Here is a 22,169-nt window from a genome sequence, read left to right as displayed (position 1 = left end):
CTTTATGTTGCAATCATTGAGTCTTTGTATCAAAGGAAGAATTTGTGTTTGCGGTTAGGACCTTCACAATGTTCACCCTTCATCAAAAACCGAGGAAACATTCTATCTGAATCTTTATTTTGCACACTACTAGCATTCTAAATAGCTCCCATATTTATATCTTCTCAGATTTCACTCGACTTCCACTCCATCCTTTCCTTCCGATTAACCCTTTCTTTAAAGAACACAGTTGTGAAGTACTCCTTGATCATTACCTCAGCCATGTCCTCTGCCTCTGCTTTGATTCTTAATTAATGTCACCTTTGACCATCCTTTAAGTATTAATAATATAAATTATTGAACTATTATCATGCATGTTTTTTATATCCATCCAAGGGAACAGGAAAGATTAGAGCTTTTGTGGGTATGGGGAACTAAACGATGGGGGGGTGAGGCCAGGGGAAGATCAGCCATAATCATAGTGAATGGCAGGACAAGCAGTCCATTCCTATTCCTATTTTGTTGTGTTTGTTTGTATTTGCTGAATTTTCATTTTCAAAGTGGTCTATTGCGTTTATGCAAACATATCTGTAAGAAATAGAAGCAGAAGGAAGGTATTCCACCCCCTGTGCTTACTTTGCCATTCAGTGGCCATGGTTGCTCTTTTACCTCAGCACGTTTTTCCTGCACTGACAATCTATCAATCAATGGTGACGTTCCCTCCCAGTGTAATTCTTTGCACTGGTGTGGCTCATGATTACCATTAAATAACATAATGTAGATTTTAAAAATAAACTTTATTCTTAATTTAATTGAGCAAAAAAAAATGGAAAGTGAAGAGTATAAAAGTTGGCATACAGATGGTAGTGAAATATTGAAAGTGACTTCCTGAAGATGCTTAACTGTGAATGCAACTGGACTGGAAGATGCACTATATTTGTCACTGCCTGACAACGCTTTGGCAACATGAATACCTTCTGGGGGATGAATATTAATGCTCCTTTTTGTTGCATTCTCTGTATTGATAGGAATGACTTTTAGTCTTTTTGACAGGATTGTCACACCCGTCAGATTCAAACAGACAACAGATCAAGCTCATCAATTGAGTTTCTGACAAAACCGTTTCACTTCAATGTCAGTTACCTTTATATTGAGCATTTAATTTTGGAGAAGATCCGGAGGAATTTCATGAATATGCCATGAAAAAACTAGACACCAAGACACAGACGGAGAAATTAAGACAAAAGATAGACACAAAAAGCTGGAGTAACTCAGCGGGTCAGACAGCATCTCTGGAGAAAAGGAATAGGTGACGTTTCGGGTCGAGACCCTTCATCAGAAATTAAGACAGGTGATTGTTAAATTATAGTCTTTAAGTAGGAGAGTGAGAGGTTTTATCGCAGGTATTTATACATCTGATGCCCAGGCAGCTGATGTAGACTCTGGAAATGTAATGATGGGAAGGGTCAGAGTACCCCAAGCCTGAGTTCTTGGTAGTTGATGAGCTGAAGGTAGGACTTGGGGAATAGTGAGTTCTGAAGGGGTTTTATTATCGAGAAGAGAATTTTAAATGTGATTCATTGAGGCACAGGCAGCACACAAAGGTTGACAAGGTCAGGGAGAGCAGGGGTGGATATAGACTCATTTCAGTGATGGCTGGTGGAACTGAGTTGAGAGTTGGTGAAGGTAGACACAAAATGTTGGAGTAACTCAGTGGGACAGGCAGCATCTCTGGAAAGAAGGAATGGATGACATTTCGGGCGGAAACCCTTCTTCAGACACAGGTTTGTTGATTCTCCGGCTTCTAAAATCAATAATTAATTTCTCGTTTTTACTGACATTTAGAGCAAGGTTGTTTTTCTGGCACCATTTGGCCAGCCATTAGTAGGGACAGAATAGGGGGGGTGGGGGCAACATGGAAAGAGAATCATTTTAGAATTATGGGCAAGGCTAGTTTTAGGCAGCAGAAAATATGGTACTGCCTCCTGTCTGGGCTGGGCATAAAATGTCCCATAACACAGCTCTGTGCACTAATACAGTTATTATTTGTCCATTAATAAAGATGGTCTACTCAAAAGTAAAACATTGCAGATGCTAGAAATCTGAAAAAACAAGTAAAGTAATGGAAATACTCAGTTGGTCAACCTTCACCATTTGCTGGCTGCCCTACCACAACTTCATTTCACTACACTTTATTGTGTATGTGATAAATGAATCTGATTGATTGATTGATTGATTGATTGATTGATTGATTGATTGATTGATTGATTGATTGATTGATTGAGAAAAACAGAACAGATATTGTGCATTAATAACCTGATGAAATGGTTAATAGAGTTAATATTGTATATTAATGACCTGATGAAAAGTCAGAGATCTGAAATATTAACTCTGTTTAGATTCTGCAGAGTATTTCCAAAACAATTTGGCCATTTATTATTGTGCTGTTCCTGTTATCATTCCTTATTATAAGTTTGTTCCTGTTTCCCCATATGACAGCAGAAGTAACTCATCAAGCATGAGCCGTGAAGTGTTTTCTAATGTCCTGGCATCATAAAAGGCTGTATCTAAATTAGTTTCTCTCCATTTAATGAGTTGCACCACTCTGTCATATGTTTGGGACTAATGAATGCATTGCTTCTTTGATTATTATTCACTTGCTCATTTGCTTTTTTGTATAGGTTGTTAAAATGATGATTGTGGTGGTTTTCACCTTCACCGTTTGCTGGCTGCCCTACCACGTCTTCTTTCTCGTCACCAAGCAGTATCCAGAAGTAAGCAACTGGAAGCCCATACAACAAATTTTCTTGGCTGTGTTTCTACTGGCAATGAGTTCCAACATGCACAACCCTATCATATACTGCTGCTTGAACAGCCGGTAAGTCAAACCTTCTAGGTTGAAGCTGTCTTTCTCCTCAGCATTTCAATTGATTGACTGGGTATCAAGGATTACTCAAAACATTACAACGGTGACTAAAGGTGTGAGTCCAGGATTGGTGCTGTTTGTGGTTTATATTAATGATCTGGATGAGAATGTACAAGGCATAATTAGTAAGTTTGCAGATGACATTAAAGTAGGTGGTATTGTAGATGGTGAAAATGGTTATCAAAAGTTACATCATGTGGTTGAGGAATGGTTAATAGAGTTTAATGCAGATAAGTGCAAAGTTTTGCATTTTGGGAAGTCAAACCCGGGCAACACATTTGCAGTGAATGACAGGGATCTAGGGAATGATGTAGAGCAGAGAGATTGAAAAGTGTAGGTACATAGTTCCCTGAAAGTAGTATCACAGTTAGATAGGATAGTAAAGGAGGCTTATGGTACATTGGCCTTCATTCGTCAAGGTATTGAAGTTGTGATGTTATGTTACAATTGAATAACACGTTGGTGGCGCCGTATTTGAAGTATTGTGTTCAGTTTTGGTCACCCTGCTATAGGAAGGATATTGGATAGAGTGCAGAGAGTATTTACAAGGATGTTGCCAGGACTCAAAGTATTGAGCTATGGGGAGAAATTGGGCAGGCCAGGACTTTATTCCTTGGAGCACAGGAAGCTGAGGGGTGATCTTATAAATGTGTATAAAATTATGAGGGGAATAGATAGGGTGAATGTACAGAGCCTTTTACCCAGAGTTGGGGAATCAAGAACCAGGGGACATATGTTTATGGTAAGGGGGGAAAGATTTAATAGTAACCCGATGGACAACTTTTCCACAGAGGACGGTGGGTATGTGGAATGAGCTGCCAGAGGAGATAGTTAAGGCAGGTACTATAATAACATTTAAAATACATTTGGATAAGATGAAGCAAATATGGGCAGGTGGGGCGAGTACAGATGGGCCATCTTGGTCAGCATGGACATGTTGGGCCAAAGGGCCTGTTTCCATGTGGCATGACATGGTGTACAAGACAAAAGGGCTGGAAATAGATACTCTCACACATTTATGTTTTAGGATGAGCTCTTGAATTGCCTCCTCACAGATAGCCAAGGATGAAGTGCTAGTAAATGTGATCAGTATAGATAGGCATTTGATCGTTAGCATGGACATGGTGGGCTGAGGTCCTTTATGATTCTATGGCTTTATGAATCTAAGAGCAAGGAAGTCATAATGCATCTTTTGAAACTTTGGGTTAGATACAAGTGGAGCATTGTCTGAAGTTCCAGGCATCAAGAGTCATCAAGTTCCAGACATCAAGTGGAGTATTTTCCATCACACTCTTGAATTGTGTCCTGCAGATGGTCAAAAGGCTTTGAGCATAGGAGGTGAGTCGTTGAGCTCCGAGCTCTTGTTGAGCTTAAGAACTTAAATCACTGGTCCACTTGAGTCTCTGGTGGTGACCATCCAGGATTTTCTGTTTGGAGACCCAACAATGTACTTGATTGTCAAGGATTAACAGTGGGATTCTCTGTTGAAAATGGTCATTGCCTGACATTTTTGTGCCATGAATGTTACTTGTCACTTATCCGCCCATATCTGACCATGCAGACATGAACGGCTTCATTCACGGTGTGGCTGCAAATGGATTTAAACTTTCTCTAATCATCGGTGGATATCTCCTTGACATAGTTAATAATGGTCTTTCAGAAGCAGATGAAGATGGCTGGGCATAGGATGCTGCCCTTAGCAAGCTTAGTAATGATTTTTTGGGTTGGGATGATTGACCTTCAACAATCATAATCATCTTACTGTGAGTGTGTTATGACTCCAACCGCTGAAGTGCTTCAGGTTTACCAGAATAAACCTGGTGCCAAAAGAAAAAAACGCAACATGAGAAATTACTTTTTTCACACAAGTGGTTAGGTCTTGAATGTCTGCCAAGGGTATAGTGGTGATCAAAAGGTAACTGGTAAGTACTTGAAATGACAGAATTTATAGGGCAAAGCGGAGATGTCAGGAGAGATCACTTGCATCGAGCACTTGACGGGGCACATGGTTTCCTCTCAAGCTGTAATCGTTGCTGATTCGAAATTTCCACATTGCAGTCTGAGATTCACAGAGTTGTCAGGGTGAGAGGTGGATGGGGTGGTATCGAATTCTCTGTGGAGGGGATTGGAGCATGAGGGAGGTGGGGGGGGAGAGGAAGACAATGGGGACCAGGCGTTGGGGGACCACCGTGAAAAACAATGGAGGACCCAGCATGAGGGGACCGCCGTGAGGGACGGGAGGAGAACAAAGGGGGACCCGGTTTTTGGGGGGGGGGGGCACTTTAGTTTTAGAATCCTCTGCCCAGGGGATAAGTCTGTGTTTGTTCATTTGTTCCGGTTTGTTCCTGTGAAGGCGCCGTGCACACGGTAGCCAGCCAATAGTCGCTTGTCTTTTTTTTTCACTTTTAATTTCAGGTTTTTGTGTACCTTGTTGTATGTTGTGACTGTTAGCAGACCAATTTTCCTCCGGGGATGAATAAACTTTATCGTATCGTACAAAAGTATATAAAATTATAAGAGGTATGGATAAGAGTAGAGATTCAGAACCTTTTTCCCAGGATTAAAATATCAAATTGATACAAATACATCGATAGATGTATGCCTCTAATATCAAATACTAGAGGCATAACTTTAAGGTGGGAGATGCAAAAGTTTAAAGGTGATCTGCGGAGCAAGTTTTTTACACAGAGGGTGGTGAGTGCCTGGAACGCACTGTTGGGGGTGGTAATGGATACAGATACGATTGGGGCAGTTAATAGACTTTTGGATATGCACAAAGACATGCAGGGAATGGAGACATGTGAATTATGTATAGGCAGATACGAGTTGGCGTTGGTATCGTGTTCGGCATATGCATTGAAAGAGGCCGCAAGAGTTGTTCTGTGCTAATCTATCTTTGTTAAACTAAACATCAACACTTCAGCAGTATGCTGCAATCACATTAGGATACATTACGATTAGCGGCAAGGATTGGATTTTTTTTTTTAAATCAAAGAAAATATCAGTATGGAGCCTTTAAGACCAATTATCTTACCAATTCTGTGAATGTCCCATGGCTGCAATCAAAATGGCCAAAATTGGTCCCCTCCTGTTTGTAGACTCAGTACATTCTTTCATGAGGGTCCATCCAGCAGATGAAAGGCAGAGAGAGAAAGCGGAAGGTGTCGTGTTTTGACTGAAGCAGCAGCCATCCTCATTCAAGTTACACTCATTGACCTTTCAAGTAAAACTGAAGCTGACAGTGTAAGTCTGCAAATAACAGAAGAAGTTGAGAGAAAGAGCATTCACAAGTGGCTTGAATGCTCTTTGGTGAGAGAAGAAATGGCAACTGAAGCATAAGCTTGGTTCATCGGCAGTCACAGAGAGAAGAGTGAAGTTTGTGAATCATTCAAATTTTATGGGGGGGAGAGAGGGAATTGTTTTCAAAGCCAATAATATTTTTGTACTGGAAGACAATACTGAGAAAGTGAAAGCATTGAATGCTGCCGTGTGAGAACATGAAAAGCAATATTACTCATGAAAATTGGTGCTTTTAGAGTTGGATAGGGCAAGCATCCATTGTCATGAAACAATTGTTGTCAAATACCAGAATGCAGCAGCATCCGCTGCTCACAATTCACAAGTAATTGAAGATGAAAGGATTGTTCTATCCATCATTTAATTGGATGAAGTTATTGCATAATCAATATGTTAGGTGCCTGACTATTTGAAGAGAGTGGATGGTCAAGAGTGGTGCTCATGGGTTCAGCTGGGTGTTGTCAACATGGCTTTGTGAAATAGTGCCATATAGATTATAAACCAGGGTAGGTCAAGGAAATAAAATATTTGTGGACATTAAATAATTGAAAAAATTACATTTGTGGCAACTTTCATTGATTTACAATATTCCAGTGGTCCAAAGTCTTCCTCCACTTCAGGAAACCAAAATTAGAAAGAACGCTATTGCAAGTCATTCCCTGGCTAAGACTAGGCAGTTAAGAGTGGGGAACCAGGTGAGTACAATCCTTGTAGGTCTCAACCCTTGCATAATGGCGTGGAGATGAGTCCTGAGGTGTAGCCAGGGCGAGAAAAACCAACGGGTTTGATGGGAACTGTGGTACGAAAGTTAAGGGCTTGAGCAGATCAGTAGCTGCAGAAATAGTATCAGTGAACTGAGTCTTACTTTCAAGTGCAGACACCAAATCAGATTCAGAAATGGGATTATGTATCCAAAGTTGTTAGATGTGTGAGATAGATTTAATTAACAGTCTAATGGTTCATGAACTTTTTATATGGTGTTCAGAAAGAGATCAAAACAGGATTGGAATGAGACCTATAAAGTTAAAGACCTATAAAGATGTTAAATTATTGTTAAAGAGATAGAACATAGAGCGTGAACAGTTCAGCACGGGAACAGGCCCAAGGGCCTGTGGCGACTTCAGGCCCACGTGATTTTTAGGTACAGCTTGTTCCCGTTGCCCAGTAACAAGCAGCGCCACGTGAGGGTCGAGAGCTGAGATTCAAACTCCGAGGTCAGAGGGTATAACAGTCTTTTTTGTACAAGGGGAGTTTGAGAGATTTTTATTAAATGAGGCACAAGGTGTTTGGCAAAGCTTGGTGTCACTTGTCCTTTACTTTCGGTCGTGAGATTTAGTGGATTCTACAACTGGTGACCTCGTGGCTACACGCAACTTCAATTTACTTACGAAATGTACAACGATAGAAGTGAAGTAAAACTTGACGTCCCAATGTTTTTTACGACCAACGCAGGAGTGTGGTTTTTGATACTAGAAGCTCGATTTCACTCCCTCAATGTCGCAAGCCAATGAAAAAAAATGTTGTGCCTAGCAGCTCGTCTTCCAGAGCAGATCGCATTCTACAAATATCAACACCCGAGGAAATGATGAGGCCCAGCAGTAGAGGCGACTACTGCCCGTGGGCAAACTAGCCACCGCATTTTTCTCATCGACCACCTTTCGGGTATGCAATATCTTATTGACTCTGGCGCTGAGTGATCGGTTGTTCCTCCCAGTTCCCCAGAGTGTTTACACCCTAACCCCGGATGTGTTCTCACTGCCACAAACAATTCTAGCATAAGGACATTCGGTCAGAAATCGGTCACACTCGACTTCGGTCTGCAGAAAAGGTTTTGCTGGATTTTCAGTCCCTGACGTATCAAAGCCTATTATCGTAGCGGATTTTCTTTCACACTTTTCTTTGCTGGTGGATTTAAGAAATTGCCGCTTGAATGATTGCTGAATTCATGCACAGATGAACTGCATCTGCCATCCGGCAATGACCATCTCTCACCTTGCCAGCCTCCAACCCAGCACTGGCCCATATCAGGAATTACTGAAACAAATTCTGCGACTAATATCTCCGTCTTACCGGCACAATAATATCAAACACTCTGTCACAGGTTACCCGTGGATCGCCCCAAGGTGGCAAAGGCGGAATTTGAAAATATGTTTGAGCTCGGGATTGGCGACTCTGCGGCGACTATCGTGCACTAAACAATGCCGCTATTCCAGATCAATACAGCATTCCACATTTGCAGGATTTCTCTTCAAGTCTACAGGGTAAGCGGGTGTTCACAAGCATTGATCTCGTGCACGCCTATTATCAAATTCCGGTTGAGCCTGCCGATATTCCCATGACAGCCGTGGTCACTCCGTTCAGGACGTTCGAATTTCTACGGATACCGTTTGGTTTACGGTACGCAGCACAATCGTTTCAGCGTTTCATGGACCACGTACTCTCCGGCCTCGATTTTGTCTCCACATACATCAACGAAGTGTTGGTAGCGAGCTCCAGTGAGGAAGAACACAAGGAACACCTAGGATTACTGTTCCGGCGTCTCGACAAATATGGTATTGTCATTAACATGAACAAATGCGTGTTTGGCGCTCACGAACTCACTTTCCTCGAGCATCGCGTGACGGGGAACGGCATCCTGCCCAGCGAATCAAAGATGCGGGAAATCTGAAATGACCCAATGCCAAATTAGTTAAACCAATTACGGCGATTTTTGGGGATGATAAATTTCTACTGCCGCTTTCTACCGAATGCCGCAAGTTCCCTATTATCCTTGACCAACTTACTCAAAGGTTCGGACAAATCATCTTCAAATAAATCGTTGAGTTTTCCCGAGGATGCAGTGCAAGCCTTCAACACCCCTAAGAGGACTCTCGCCAACGCAATTATGCGGGTCCATCAGAGGCCCAATGCCTTATTTTCATTCACCACGTGGGAGTCGTCGTGGAGCAGCGAGTGAACGGCAGGTGGGAGCCTCTGGCATTCTTTTCGGAAAAATTATCACGCACTCGGGTGCGGTACAGTACGTTCGGGCGAGAACTTATGGCTATGTACCTCGCCGTCAAGCATTTCCGCCATCTGTTGGAAGGCTGTACCTTCGCTATTTATATGGATCACCAACCGCTCACATACACTGCTCGTACAAGGATGAGGAACTATTCACCACAGGAAATCCACCACGTATTTTGTTTAGCAATTCTCCAGTGATATCAGACATATTCAAGATGAAGCAAATCAGGTTGCCGATGCCCTATCAAGACTGGAGGTGGATGCTCCGAATGCGGCCACATTCATCGATTTTTATGCCATGGCTCGCTTGCAGCATACTGATCCCAAACTTATCCATTACCAACGGACGCATACAGCCCTAAAATTGGAAGATGTACCGATCGGTGACACGAGAGAAACCATAATTTGTGACAATTCCACTGGCAAATCTAGGCCGTTTGTGCCTAGGAGGATGCATTGAGAAGTTTTCAGGGCGCTGCATAATTGATCACATCCGGGCAAGAAGGCTACGATAAACAGTGTTTCATCTGGCCTTTCATCAAGTGGGACGTTGGATTGTGGGCAAAGACTTGTCTACCGTGTCAACAATCCAAGATCTCCAGGCACACTGGGACCCCATTCGGCGAGTTTCCTGGACGGAACACCCGTTTCGAGCACGTGCACCTGGACTTGGTTGGCCCACTCCCACCGTCAAGAAACGACACATATCCGCTCACTTGTGAAGACCGGTTCACAAGATGGCAAGATGCTATCCCAGTCATCAACATTTCAGCAGAGACAATAGCCTGCGCCTATGTTGACTGATGGATTTCGGTCTTTGTGGTCCGAAGTACGATCAAAACATACCGAAGACTACAATTCAAGTCTGCGCTGTTTCAAACACTAGCCGACCTTTTGTGCACAAACCGGATTCGAACGACGGTGTATCATCCACAAGCGAACGGCCTGATTGAACGGTTTCAACGCCAGTTGAAAGCCGCTCTGGCAACCGGAGGAGACTCGTTGAACAGGACTGAACGGTTGCCTCTGGTTCTGCTTTGCATTCGTACGGCGGTGAAAGCAGACCTAGTATGTTCGTCGGTGGAAATAGTTTATGGCACAACTCTGAAGCTGCCCGACTAATTTGTCAAACCAATTCCCACGGATAGATCCTATGACCCAGACAGATATGTCAATCAATTACAGCGAACTATGCAGCTACTTCAGGCCGACACTGACGCGGCAAACGCCTGCAATGGTCTACATGCCTGCTGATCTCCAAAGCTGCACACATGTTTTAGTCTGACACGACGTTGTCTGTCAACCTCTCCAGCAAGCATACAATGGCCCGTACCAAGTCATCCAACGCCTACCCAAGAGTTTCGTAATCAACCGGAATGGAAAAATGGACACTGTATCCGTTGACCGGTTAAAGCCAGCACATGTCGAGAACCAACCAACAACCTTACTCATTGAGCGGGCGAAGTCACAGGACATGAACACTTCCCGTCAAAGACCTCCAACACTGCAGTAACAAACGAGATCAGGCTGTAAAATCAATCTGCCAGACCGGTACGGGGCAGGACAAAGCCAGGCAGTCGCCACCTTTTGACTCGGTGACTAAGAGGGGAACTGTGGCGACTTCAGGCCCACGTGGTGTTTAGGTACAGCTTGTTCCCGTTGCCTAGGAACGAGCAGCGTCACGTGAGGGTCGAGAGCTGAGATTCAAACTCCAAGATCAGAGGGTATTACAGTGTTTTCTGTACAAGGGGAGTTTAAAGAGATTTTTATTAAACAAGGCACAAGGTGTTTAGCAAAGCTTGGTGTCGCTTGCCCTTTACTTTCGGTCGTGAGATTTAGTGGATTCTACAGGCCCATGATACCTGTGCCAAACTTGATGCCAATTTAAACTAATCCTTTCTGCCTGCACATGATCCACATCCCATCATTCCCTGCACATTCAAAGCCTCTTTAACATCATTGTCATATCTGTTTCCACCACCCACTCTTGACAGTGTTTTCTTGTCACCTACAAATGTCTTTTTTTTTTTTTAACTCGCCATCTCCTTTCTTAAAGTTATACCCTCTAATATAAATTCCTATCAGGCCCCCCTTCAGCCGCCATGCTCCAGAGAAAACAATCCTAGTTTGTCTAAATTTTCCTTATCGCTAATACCATCTAATCTAATTCAGGCAGCGTATTTGTAAAACTCTTCTGTGACTTCGCCAACGCCTCCACAGCCTGCCTGTCTGTTTTGTGGCAACCAGAACAACACACAATGCTCTAAATGTGGTCTAATGTGCAACATGACTTCCTGACCTTTATAGTCAATGCCTGGACTGTCAAAGGCAAGCATAACATATGCCTTCTTTACCACACTGTGTGTTGCTACTTTCAGGCATTATGGACTTCAACCCAAAATCCCTCTGTACATCAGTGTTGTTAAGGACTCTGCCATAGATTCCTCTTACATTTGAGCTCCCAAAGTTCAACATCACACACTTGCCTGGATTTTACCCTACCTGCCATTTCTCCTACTATACACTATATGTAGTTATATATGCTGTTGTATCATTTGACAGCTTTCTTCACTTCCCATAACTCTACCATTTTTTGCATCTTCTGCAATATGTCACTCTATATGCTACGATCGCATTGGGTCATTGGGTCATACAGAATCCGCTCCTCCTTGCCTTATTAATTCACATTTTCATTATTAATATTACTTTTTCGCTGTTTAGGTCCTTAGCTGGCTCTCAAACACTTCCTTTTCACTAAATAATAGTTCAAATTCTCTTTGACATGGTTTTGACATTCTTTGCAAAATTTACATTATTTTCTTCTTGGAGCTCTAATTATTGTGTCACTTTTTAATTCTTTATTTGCCTCATTTCAGGAAATGTGCTAGTTTTTGCCATTTTATATGCTTGATTTTAGTTGATGTTGAACATTAGTCACCAATGGCTGTTTTTTATATCAAGCAATGTTCTTGTCCCTTTGGGGTTCAAAGTGATTTTGCATCATATTACGTTATTTTTTTGAACACCACTCGCAACCAACTACACCATCATTTTACCGATTAACAGATTTGCCGAGTTTACCGTGAACAGTCTCTGTCTCATCGCATCAGTCAATCTTGGCCAAATCCAGAGCCATTGTATTTATAAATCACTCAGATCGTGGGAGTGAAAGTCACATATCTACCTTTGTGCAGACACAGAGTTAAAACGTTCCAAGCAGTGAAAGCATCGAATTACAAAACAGATGACCTTATACTTATCTACACAGACATCTACAGTATTTACTAGAGAATTTCCATTTAATGGTTAATAATTTATGCAAATGGATAATAAGAATTCTCTAATGTTGACCTGAGTTGGCTGACAAAAGGTCATCTATTTGGACCTCGATAGAATAGAAAAATGTGCTTCCAAAGCAATGAAAGCAAGAAGCTGTGAAGGTCCAAAGAGGCTTGTAGGAAGGCACAGAAAATAAGTAAAAAGGCTAATGGAATTTTGATCTATATATAGCCTCTCCTGTCACAGAACCACATAGAGAAGTTTATTTCCTTATCCTCAGTTCTCCTGTTGACCCAACAAATTGTGGCTGCAATTTCTTGCTTCTTGATAAAAGTACTGTGTTCGTTCTGGATTTTATCCCCTTCTCTACCTGCACCCAAATAGTGTAGCAACTTGTATCCCTTCCGTCTGGACTTATGAAACCTCAGTGGGAGAGACAACTGTCTGTTTGAAAGGTACTAAAAGAGTCATCTGCACAAATAGCTGCATTATTTTGTAGATGTTACACACTGTAGTCATAGTGCAAGAATGATGGAGTAAATAAACATTAAGAGTAATGTTCGGAACTCCCAAACACTCAGTGGACTGCTTATTCCATCATGTAATGTTCCTGAAAGTTGATGGCCTGCTTTGTGCTCATCCAGACAATTGCAGAATATTCCATTACATCCCAATTTAAACTTGATGACAGTGAAAAGGCTTTAATATCATCAGGCGATGAGACACACACCACAGGACATCCAGCTTCTCTCCTACTGCACCCAAGCTATTTACATAACTCAAGAAGACACGGAGTGCTGGAGTAGCTCGACGGGTCACCCAGCATCTTAGGAGAACATGGATTGGCAACATTTTGGGTCGGCACACTCTTCAGACTGATTGTAAGTGTGTGGGGGGGGAGAGAGAAAGTTGGAATGTGAAGCAGCAGAACAAACCTTGCAAATTATAGCCTGATACAGGTGAGGAGGGTTATTTGATAGACAGATGATTGAACAAAGGTTAGAGATGAAAATAACGAAGATGTGATACAAAAGGATTGAAGAGTTACAAATTGTGAAGCTGGAAGAAGAAATACAAGGGATGGGGAGATTAGTCCAGGTGTGGCCCAGGGAAGGGGGATGGTGGGTTATGTGGGGGAAGAAGAGAAGGGGAAGGTTATGCAGTTACTTAAAATTGGAGAATTCAATGTTCATACCATTGGGTTGTAAGCTACCTGAGCAGAATATGTATTGTTCCTCTAGTTTGCGTGTGGTCTCACTCTGGCAATGGAGGAGGTCCAAGACAGAAAGGTTAGTATAGGAAGAAGAAGAGGAATTAAAATGGATAGCAACTGGGAGATCCTGCAGGCCTTGGCGGACCAAGAGTAAGTGTTCGATGAAATGGTCGCCGAGCCTACACTTGGTCTCACTGACGTACAGGAGGCCAAATCGGGAACAGTGGATGCAGTAGATGGGGGTGTGACGAGGTGCCCGTCAGACTCTATCTCACCTGGAAGGACTGCTGGGACCCTGAATTGAGGTGAGGGATCAGGTACAGTGACAAGTGTCACACCTTTTGTGGTTGCAGTCGAAAATAGTTAGAGAGGGGGTGTTTTGGGTGGGAAGGGATGAATGAATCAAGGGAGTGGTCTCTGTGGAAGATGGAAAGGGGTGGGGATGGGAAGATGTGATTGGTAGTGGGATTACGGTAGAGGTGATGGAAATGTCAGAGAATAATGTATTACATTCAATGGCTGGTGGGGTGAAAAGTGAGGACCAGGGGAACTCTTACCTCTGTTGCATCTGGGGGAGAGGGAAAGCAGAGCAGATCAAGGAGATGCAGGTGAGGTGTTCATATAAGACAGGAGGGGGGAATACCATGTTTACTAAAGGATTGCAATACCTAATCTTGGGAGCAGATACAGCGAAGTTAGAGAAATTGAGAGTACATGACGGGACCAGTAAAGATTCTGATCAGTGCTGACACTGGGTCTCAGGATGTTAAGTGTATGAAGGAACTGCAGATGCTGGTTTAAACCAAAGATAGACACAAAATGCTGGAGTAACTCAGCGGGACAGGCAGCATCTCTGGAGAGAAGGAATGGGCGACGATTCAGGTCGAGACCTTTCTTCAGACTGACGTCTGGGGGGGGAGGGAGATAGATAGATAAGGAAGTGTGACAGTGGGAAACGTTGATTCTGCTGTGGGGATTTTCGTGTTAAATTCTATCGTGTATTGTGTTCTTTTTATTCATATGGCTGTAATGGTAACTCAAATCTCACTATACCTATTGGTGCATGTAATAATAAATGTCTCTTGCACTCTTGAAGGTGCAAAGGGAATGGAGATCAAGTAAAATGCAAAATAGATCATTGCTAGCTGGGAGAAGGTAACGACAAAGAAAACAGAGATAAAATGTAGTTGGAGATAGTAAGACTGGTCAGAGAACTGGGAAGTTCTCAGGATGTTAATGTCAGCCAATGTCGCGGATTAGTGGCTAGATCTTGTTGGAGATTGTTATTGCATGGCACCTCTGTGGTCAATGCTACTATCCACTTATCAGTCCAGCGCATCAGTCCAGTTGTCTTGGTCTTGCTGCATGTAAGCATTGGGTTGATTCATTTGCTGATGAACTGCAAGTTGAGCACTGATCAATTGTCAGCAGACATTCCCTCTTCTATAATAATAATAATGGAAGGAAGTCATTCATGAAGCAGCTGAAGATGGTTAAGCAGGAACGTTGCCTTGAGGAACACTTGAGTGCTGTCTTTGATCTTGGACATCCCAGATGCAACAACCATCTTCCATTGTGGAAGATATGACTCCAACCAATGGTTCTTTGTATCTTTATGTCCAATCACTTTAGTTTTACCAGCCCTCTTTGTTACCGCATCCCTTTAAATGCCGCCTTAAAGCCCTTCCTTGCCACTGAAGTTCAGCTCTTTGGTCTGTATTAGGATCAAGGCTGTGATAGGGCCTGGAGTTTTCGGGCCTAGCAATACCTAAAGGTGCGTTCTTGGCAAGGCTATTGATAAGTAAGTATTGCTTGATAACATTATTGATAGATAATCAGTTTCATCATTGTGGTGATGATTGAGGGTAGATTGATAGTGCAGTATTAGCAGGATATAAATAAGACATATCTGACCTATTTCCATATTGTCAGTGAGATACGTGTCATTACTGTATTGAAGCAGCTCAGTGGAAAGTGTAGTTATTACTGGAGTATAGGTCGTCATTACTACAGCCGGGATATTCTCTTGTCCCGTAGCCTTTGCTGCAACATTTTAAGGGTGCAGCTCACCTAAAATGAGGATACACGTGTGGCCACATCATTCTTTTTGTTGATATGCTTGCAGATTTCGTGCTGGGTTCAAGAGGGCTTTCCAGTGGTGCCCCTTCGTTGTATTTTCTACCTACGATGAACTGGAACTACAGTCGACCAGGTTTCACCCCACTCGGCAGAATAGCGCCAACACCATCACCCGCATGGAGTCCAACATGACAGTGGAGTTCGAAACATCTAAAACTGATAGTGTGGAGGCATGCAGGAAAAAGGGTGCAGTTGCACGAAATGTGAGTTTCAATGGACATGCTCGAAATAATTCTAAAAACACTTCCCGAAGTTCGACTTACTTTAGCCAAGTAAGCACATCTTTGGACGACTACTCATAGAGCAACAGGTTGTATTATTTAATTTGTCAACTGGGCATGCACAATTGGTGCCATTCAACATGGAGGCTGTTTCCTGGATGTCATTTTGGCTTTGTAATTACAACTCTCCCCACTTGAGGCACAAAGCCTTAGGTTCAATCCCATTTCAGCACTTGGACTAGTGAGATGACGTTGCTATTACTGCACTGGTATCCTTTGAATTATGAAATTGGGTCATTTTTCATGGCCTCCAGGGGGTGAAAGCAGAACTGAATTCCACTGTTGATTCTAATCACTGCAACCGCATGGCTAATAGGCACCCATGTTTATACAAGTTGGTTCCCGTTGTGGCTTGTTAATGCATATTTCACATACAAGTGCCTACAGTGTTGAATCTCTATTGCCAGGTGTAGTATTACCTGGCCAATGGTCCATAAAGACCAAAACAGATAACCTGAGAAACTGTAGGACCAGTTTTAGCAAACATGCAGTGAGCATTAGGTAGCACAATTCCAGTAACTTTTTAATGTTTTGTCTCAGTCTTTGAGGAACATCAGAGTTGTCCTGACCAATGGCAACCACTCAATAGCAAAAAAAATTAGATGGGTATTTAAGGGCCTGTCCCACTTATGCGTCCTTGGCTCGCAAATTACGCAACCTCGTGGTCGCTTGAGGCGTACGGGCACCGTATGGCCGCGCGGGGCCGGTCCCACTTAGAAGTGCGGAGAGGTATGGAGTTGTGCGGGGCTGGTCCCGACATCGCGCGGGGCTCCGAAATTCTTGCAGTGAACGAAATCTTTGCGCGCCAACAGCTTGTCGCGGAACTGACGGCCAAAGTGGGACAGGCCCAAGATCCTGGCGCGACACAACGTCTCACCTTCAACAGCAGCAGAAGCAGGCAAACGATCACCGAACTCGGCCTGGGGCTCACGGCCGTTGCGGTCCGGATCCGCCCCCACTTCTACTCCCAGAGCAGGGCCAAGAAAATTGAAGATAGACACAAAATGCAGGAGTAACTCAGCGGGACCGGCAGCATCTCTGGATAGAAGCAATGAATGACGTTTCGGGTCAAGACCTTTCTTTTCAGACTGAAGAAGAGTCTCGACACGAAACATCACCCATTGCTTCTCTCCAGAGATGCTGCCGGTCTCGCTGAGTTACTCCAGCTTTGTGTCCATCTTCAAATGACATCATGCGCTCCAGACGGCTGTGCGTACGCATGTAATCGCGCCCGACCTTCGCTCGACCGTCTCGGCTCAAAGCGACCACGAGGTTGCGTAATTTGCGTGCCAAGGACACGTGTATGGGACAGGCCCTTTACTATTTCTGGGATCACTGTTCAAAATCTTTTGTCTTTCCCAATGACTATGCTTAAAAACGTGATTAGTTAAAATCTGAGGCCTGCAGTTGTAATAGGTGATCTCACGTTTCACGTTTGTTCTTTTCCTGACAAAAAATTAATAGAAGGTGGAAACAGGGCCATGGTGTACTAAGTACCTTTTGGAAATGCTCAGTAGAAGCAGGATGTGCCCCATGTACCATTTCTGTTCTCTCACTACCAGGACTGTACATATTTTTTGTAATAGAAACAGATTGGATTTTAAAATTATATTTAATATTATTTGTCTATTAAGAGTAAATGTATAAATAGAAACATTACCATTGGCAAAGTATTGGTGTTCACAGCAGTTCATTGTCTATTCGACTGATTTTTGGGTTATGTATATATTTCTCAAGTAGTCACATAGATTTATCACCTCATTCGAGCTTTGCTAATGGGGAGAATGAACAGTTTATTCTGCTAAATTCCCCGACCTTGTGGTTTCCTTCAATGTATTTATAGTGGGAACATGTTCAGAGTTTGAAGCAGAGCAGGAAAAGCAATGAGATGTCACAAAAGAACAAAAATAAAGCAGCCAATAAGTGTGTTAACAAATCCAATGTTTCAAAGCGACTTTCCTGATTGAAGACAGGAGGATTTTGTCTGCTGCATTAAGAGTAGCTAATTACAATTAGTGATGACACATCGGCCACTCTAAGCATCAACAGTTGTTCAACGTTCACAGTGACAAGCAGACATTGCCAGCTCCCTAACGCCCCAAAAGATTTCAATATAACCCAATAATCATGCTGTGCTTTTAGTCATTCTGTACAAGATATTAAGAATTAAATCTTAAATGTGCATATCCGTGATTGTAAACTATTCTTTATATTAATTTCTTCATGGCACTGAATAAAATGCTGCACAAAATAATGCCCCAAGCTGCAAAATATTTAGTATTACTCTTTTCCTCCTATCCCAACGTATTTGGCTCATCATGACTGCATGTGATTGGATAAAAGCAGGACAAACTTGATCATTGCAGCATCTGAGGAGGGAATGGACAGGTGACATTCTGGGTTGGGGACTCTTATCCTGACAGATTGGAGTAGGGGGGTGAAAGCTGGAAAAGAGAGTTGCGGTTGGGACAAAGCCTGGTAAGTGGTAGGTGGACACAGGTGAGGAAGGTTTGATAGCCAGATAGGGGGTCTAAGTGACAATGGCCATAAATGTAAAGGAAACAAAAGGGTATCAGATAGGGAGAGGAGGAAGTAGTGTAGGGATATGGAGGGACATGGGTGGAACAGGACAGGGGTGAAGGGGAATGGGAGATTCAGAGATGGAAGATGAGTATACAATGGAGGGGGAAAAGGAGCAGGCTGATGTGGGGTTGGGAGATATGTGAGCACTCTGCTGTGGAGGTGGGTGGGGGCAAAGGAAAGAAAACAGATGTAGCAAGGGTATTGCTTGAAGTCAAAGAATTTAGTATTCATACCATTGGATTGTAAACTACCCAAACGGAATATAAGGTGTTGTTCCACCAGTTTGTGCGTGGTCTTACTTTGGCAATGGTGGAGGATGACGCCCAGAAAGGTCGAAATAGGAAGAGAAGTCAAAATGGTTAGCAACAAGAAGATGGTCAGCAGAACAGTCGCCTAGTCTACAATTGGTCTTGCTAATATAATGAAGGCCATATCGGGCACCGATGCTGTAGACTAGGTTTGAAGAGGTGTACATGAACCTCTCTCTCATGTGGAAATGCTGCTGGGATCCCTGGTTGAGAGTGAAGGAAGAGGTGTAGGTACAGATGTTACATAGCCTGCAGTTGTAGGGGAGACTACCTTGGGTGGGAAGGGATGAGTGAACCAAGGAGTTGCTGAGAGAGTGGTCTCTGCAGAATGGGGTGGGGATGGGAAGATGTGACTGGTGGTGGATCACATTCGAGGTGGTGAAAATGTCTGGAAATGATATGTTGGATGTATATGTGATCGCATGCTGGATATATTTAAATTGAAGTTTTCAATCTGTGCAGAATTTAATTTCTTTACAGAAAATCATCCCATGAGGCAATGCCATTGCTCTGTTAGGAGTTTAATGAATAGTGCAGCAGTACTATTGGTATCATCTAATTTAGAGAGAAGCTAAGCATTTTCCAGCGCTGTTGAAATTATTTAAATCTGCAGTTGTTTTATTCTTGTTAGACGTCTTATTCAGTCAATTTTCAGTTTCAGTTGGGTTCATGTTAGGTTTCACTGTGAGAGATAGTTTGTGGTTTTCATATTAAAATGGAATTCACAGTTTTGACTTCTTTCTCACCAAATTCTTAGACTTCATATCCCCAAACAGGTGGCTGGAATCACTTCTGCTGCTGCTCTAATGGAGTTACAGTTGAAATTCATATCACTCAGTGGAGCAAGCAACACAGCAGGGCAGTAGAAGGGACAGAAAAGATGATAATGGAGCCAACAACTTGCATACATTGAGCTAACCTGCCATATTCACTGTGCAAATGGTCTCCTATGGAATACAGGAGCTAAGCAGAGATTAGGCAGCCTCAGACTGAATACCTTCACCCTTTATTACTTGTTTGCATACAGTACTTCCTTTTCTCATATTCTACTATTCAAACATGCAGTGTCTTGTCTCGTATGTTCTCTGAATCCTGCCATTTAATTATCTCCGGTCCTTCAACCAAATATGTCACAGGTCTTCTGATTCCTTTCCATTTGCCTTACTGTTCCAGGATCTCCACTCACCACCGCCCTTTTATTCATTATGCTCTTATTTAAATAATGCTCAGCGTCTTCAGAAAAGGACAAATATTTGAAAAGTTGAGTCTACACTGATGCAACCTGTTATATTGTGCTTTTTTTCCAGCTTTTTCGAACTACATTTTACTGATTAAACTAAGTGAAGCCTAATTGTAATGTAGTCAAAAATACTTCAGCTATAAATGTATTTGAATAGTCATTGACGTGAAGTTATCTTGAGTATGCATTGAAAGCAATTACCTCTTAAAGGAATAAATCTTCTTTACAGCTCACAATATTTAACTTGTATTACATGGATAGCACAGTACTGATGTACATTCTTTATTGTCAGTCTTTAACATTATTGTAGTAAATGCAGAATTTTTTATACAATGTGTTTATGTCCTTCAGTACTGATTGTGATTAAAATATAGGTATGCACTTACTAAATCTTAATATTTGTTTCAAAATATATTTCAGTCTGGTTGTCATGACAATGTAATCAAAATAAAACCAATTATGTGGAACAAATACCATATCAAGGCTTTTGACTTCCAATATGTGGCACTGCCAAATGCGACAAAGTTCAGATGTGTGCCATATAAAACCCAAAGGGCATGTAAGGGGCTAAGTACTGAGAAGTTTGGGTAACAGGTTTGATTATATGTGAAGAAGACAAAAGACAAAGTCTACAATCTTGCCTCCTCCATTTCCTCAGCAACTTCACTATAGCAAACAAATCCCCATTGAGAAACCCACACCTTACTCTGTCAATCTTGAATAAATTGTTTACACTCTCACCTTTCAGCAGCAGGTTGTGATTCAATCATTCTGAGCACTTAAGGAAACAATCCAGGTCATTGTTAAATGAAGGTAGACAAAAGTGCTGGAGAAACTCAGTGGGTGCGGCAGCATCTATGGAGCGAAGGAAATAGGCAACTTTTCGGGCCAAAACCCTTCTTCAGACTGATGTAGGGTGGGGGGCGGGAAGAAGAAAGGAAGATGAGGAACCAGAGGGCTGAGGGAGAGCTGAGAAGGGGAGGAGACAATAAGGGCTACCGGAAATTGGAGAAGTCAATGTTCATGCCGCTGGGGTATAAACTGCCCAAGCGAAATATGAGGTGCTGCTCCTCCAATTTCTGGTGGTGCTCACTCTGGCCATGGAGGAGGCCCAAGACAGTAAAGTCGGATTCGGAATGGGAGGGGGAGTTGAAGTGCTGAGCCACAGGGAGATCAGGTAGGTTATTGCGGACCGAGCGGAGGTGTTCGGCGAAACGATCCTCCTCCAACCACATCTATTGCACCTGCACTTCCTCCAACCTTATCTATTGCACCTGCTGCTCTAGATGTCAGCTGATCTACATCGGTGAGACCAAGCGCAGGCTTGGCAATCGTTTCGCCGAACACCTCCGCTCGGTCTGCAATAAGCAACCTGATCTCCCGGTGGCTCACCACTTCAACTCCCCTCCCATTCCAAATCCGACCTTACTGTCTTGGGCCTCCTCCATGGCCAGAGTGAGCACCACCGGAAATTGGAGGAGCAGCACCTCATATTTCGCTTGGGCAGTTTATACCACAGCAGTATGACCATTGACTTCTCCGATTTCCGGTAGCCCTTATTGTCTCCTCCTCTTCTCAGCTCTCTCTCAGCCCTCTGGCTCCTCCTCTTCCTTTCTTCTTCTCGTCCCCCCACCCTACATCAGTCTGAAGAAGGGTTTCGGCCCGAAACGTTGCCTTTTCCTTCGCTCCATAGATGCTGCCGCACCCGCTGAGTTTCTCCAGCACTTTTGTCTACCTTCGATTTTCCAGCATCTGCAGTTCCTTCTTAAACATTGTTAAGTGAAGTTTTATAGCAAGGGCTCAGTCTGCTCCTCCACATGCATATGAGAATAAGGAGACTCAGATTAATTTATTGTCATGTATAACAAGGTGCAATGAAATTCCTTGTTCATATGAAGCTCACAGAGTAAACAATATA

The 22,169-nt window shown here is 42.9% G+C and overlaps 1 protein-coding gene across 1 annotated transcript in view; it reads left to right on the top strand.

Annotated features, from left to right (window-relative positions):
• Positions 1-16,737, top strand: part of tacr3 (tachykinin receptor 3) — a 68,188-nt gene extending 51,451 nt beyond the window's left edge. The window contains exons 4-5 of the mRNA XM_033017925.1: positions 2,661-2,857; positions 15,826-16,737. Coding sequence (XP_032873816.1) covers positions 2,661-2,857; positions 15,826-16,141 — 513 coding nt within the window. The 3' untranslated portion in view covers positions 16,142-16,737. The remainder of the gene's footprint in view (positions 1-2,660; positions 2,858-15,825) is intronic.
• Positions 16,738-22,169: the final 5,432 nt, after the last annotated feature.

The sequence above is a fragment of the Amblyraja radiata genome, chromosome 3 (genome assembly GCF_010909765.2).
Source record: "Amblyraja radiata isolate CabotCenter1 chromosome 3, sAmbRad1.1.pri, whole genome shotgun sequence".
NCBI lineage: Eukaryota > Metazoa > Chordata > Chondrichthyes > Rajiformes > Rajidae > Amblyraja > Amblyraja radiata.
This window is presented reverse-complemented; position numbering and strand designations above follow the sequence as displayed.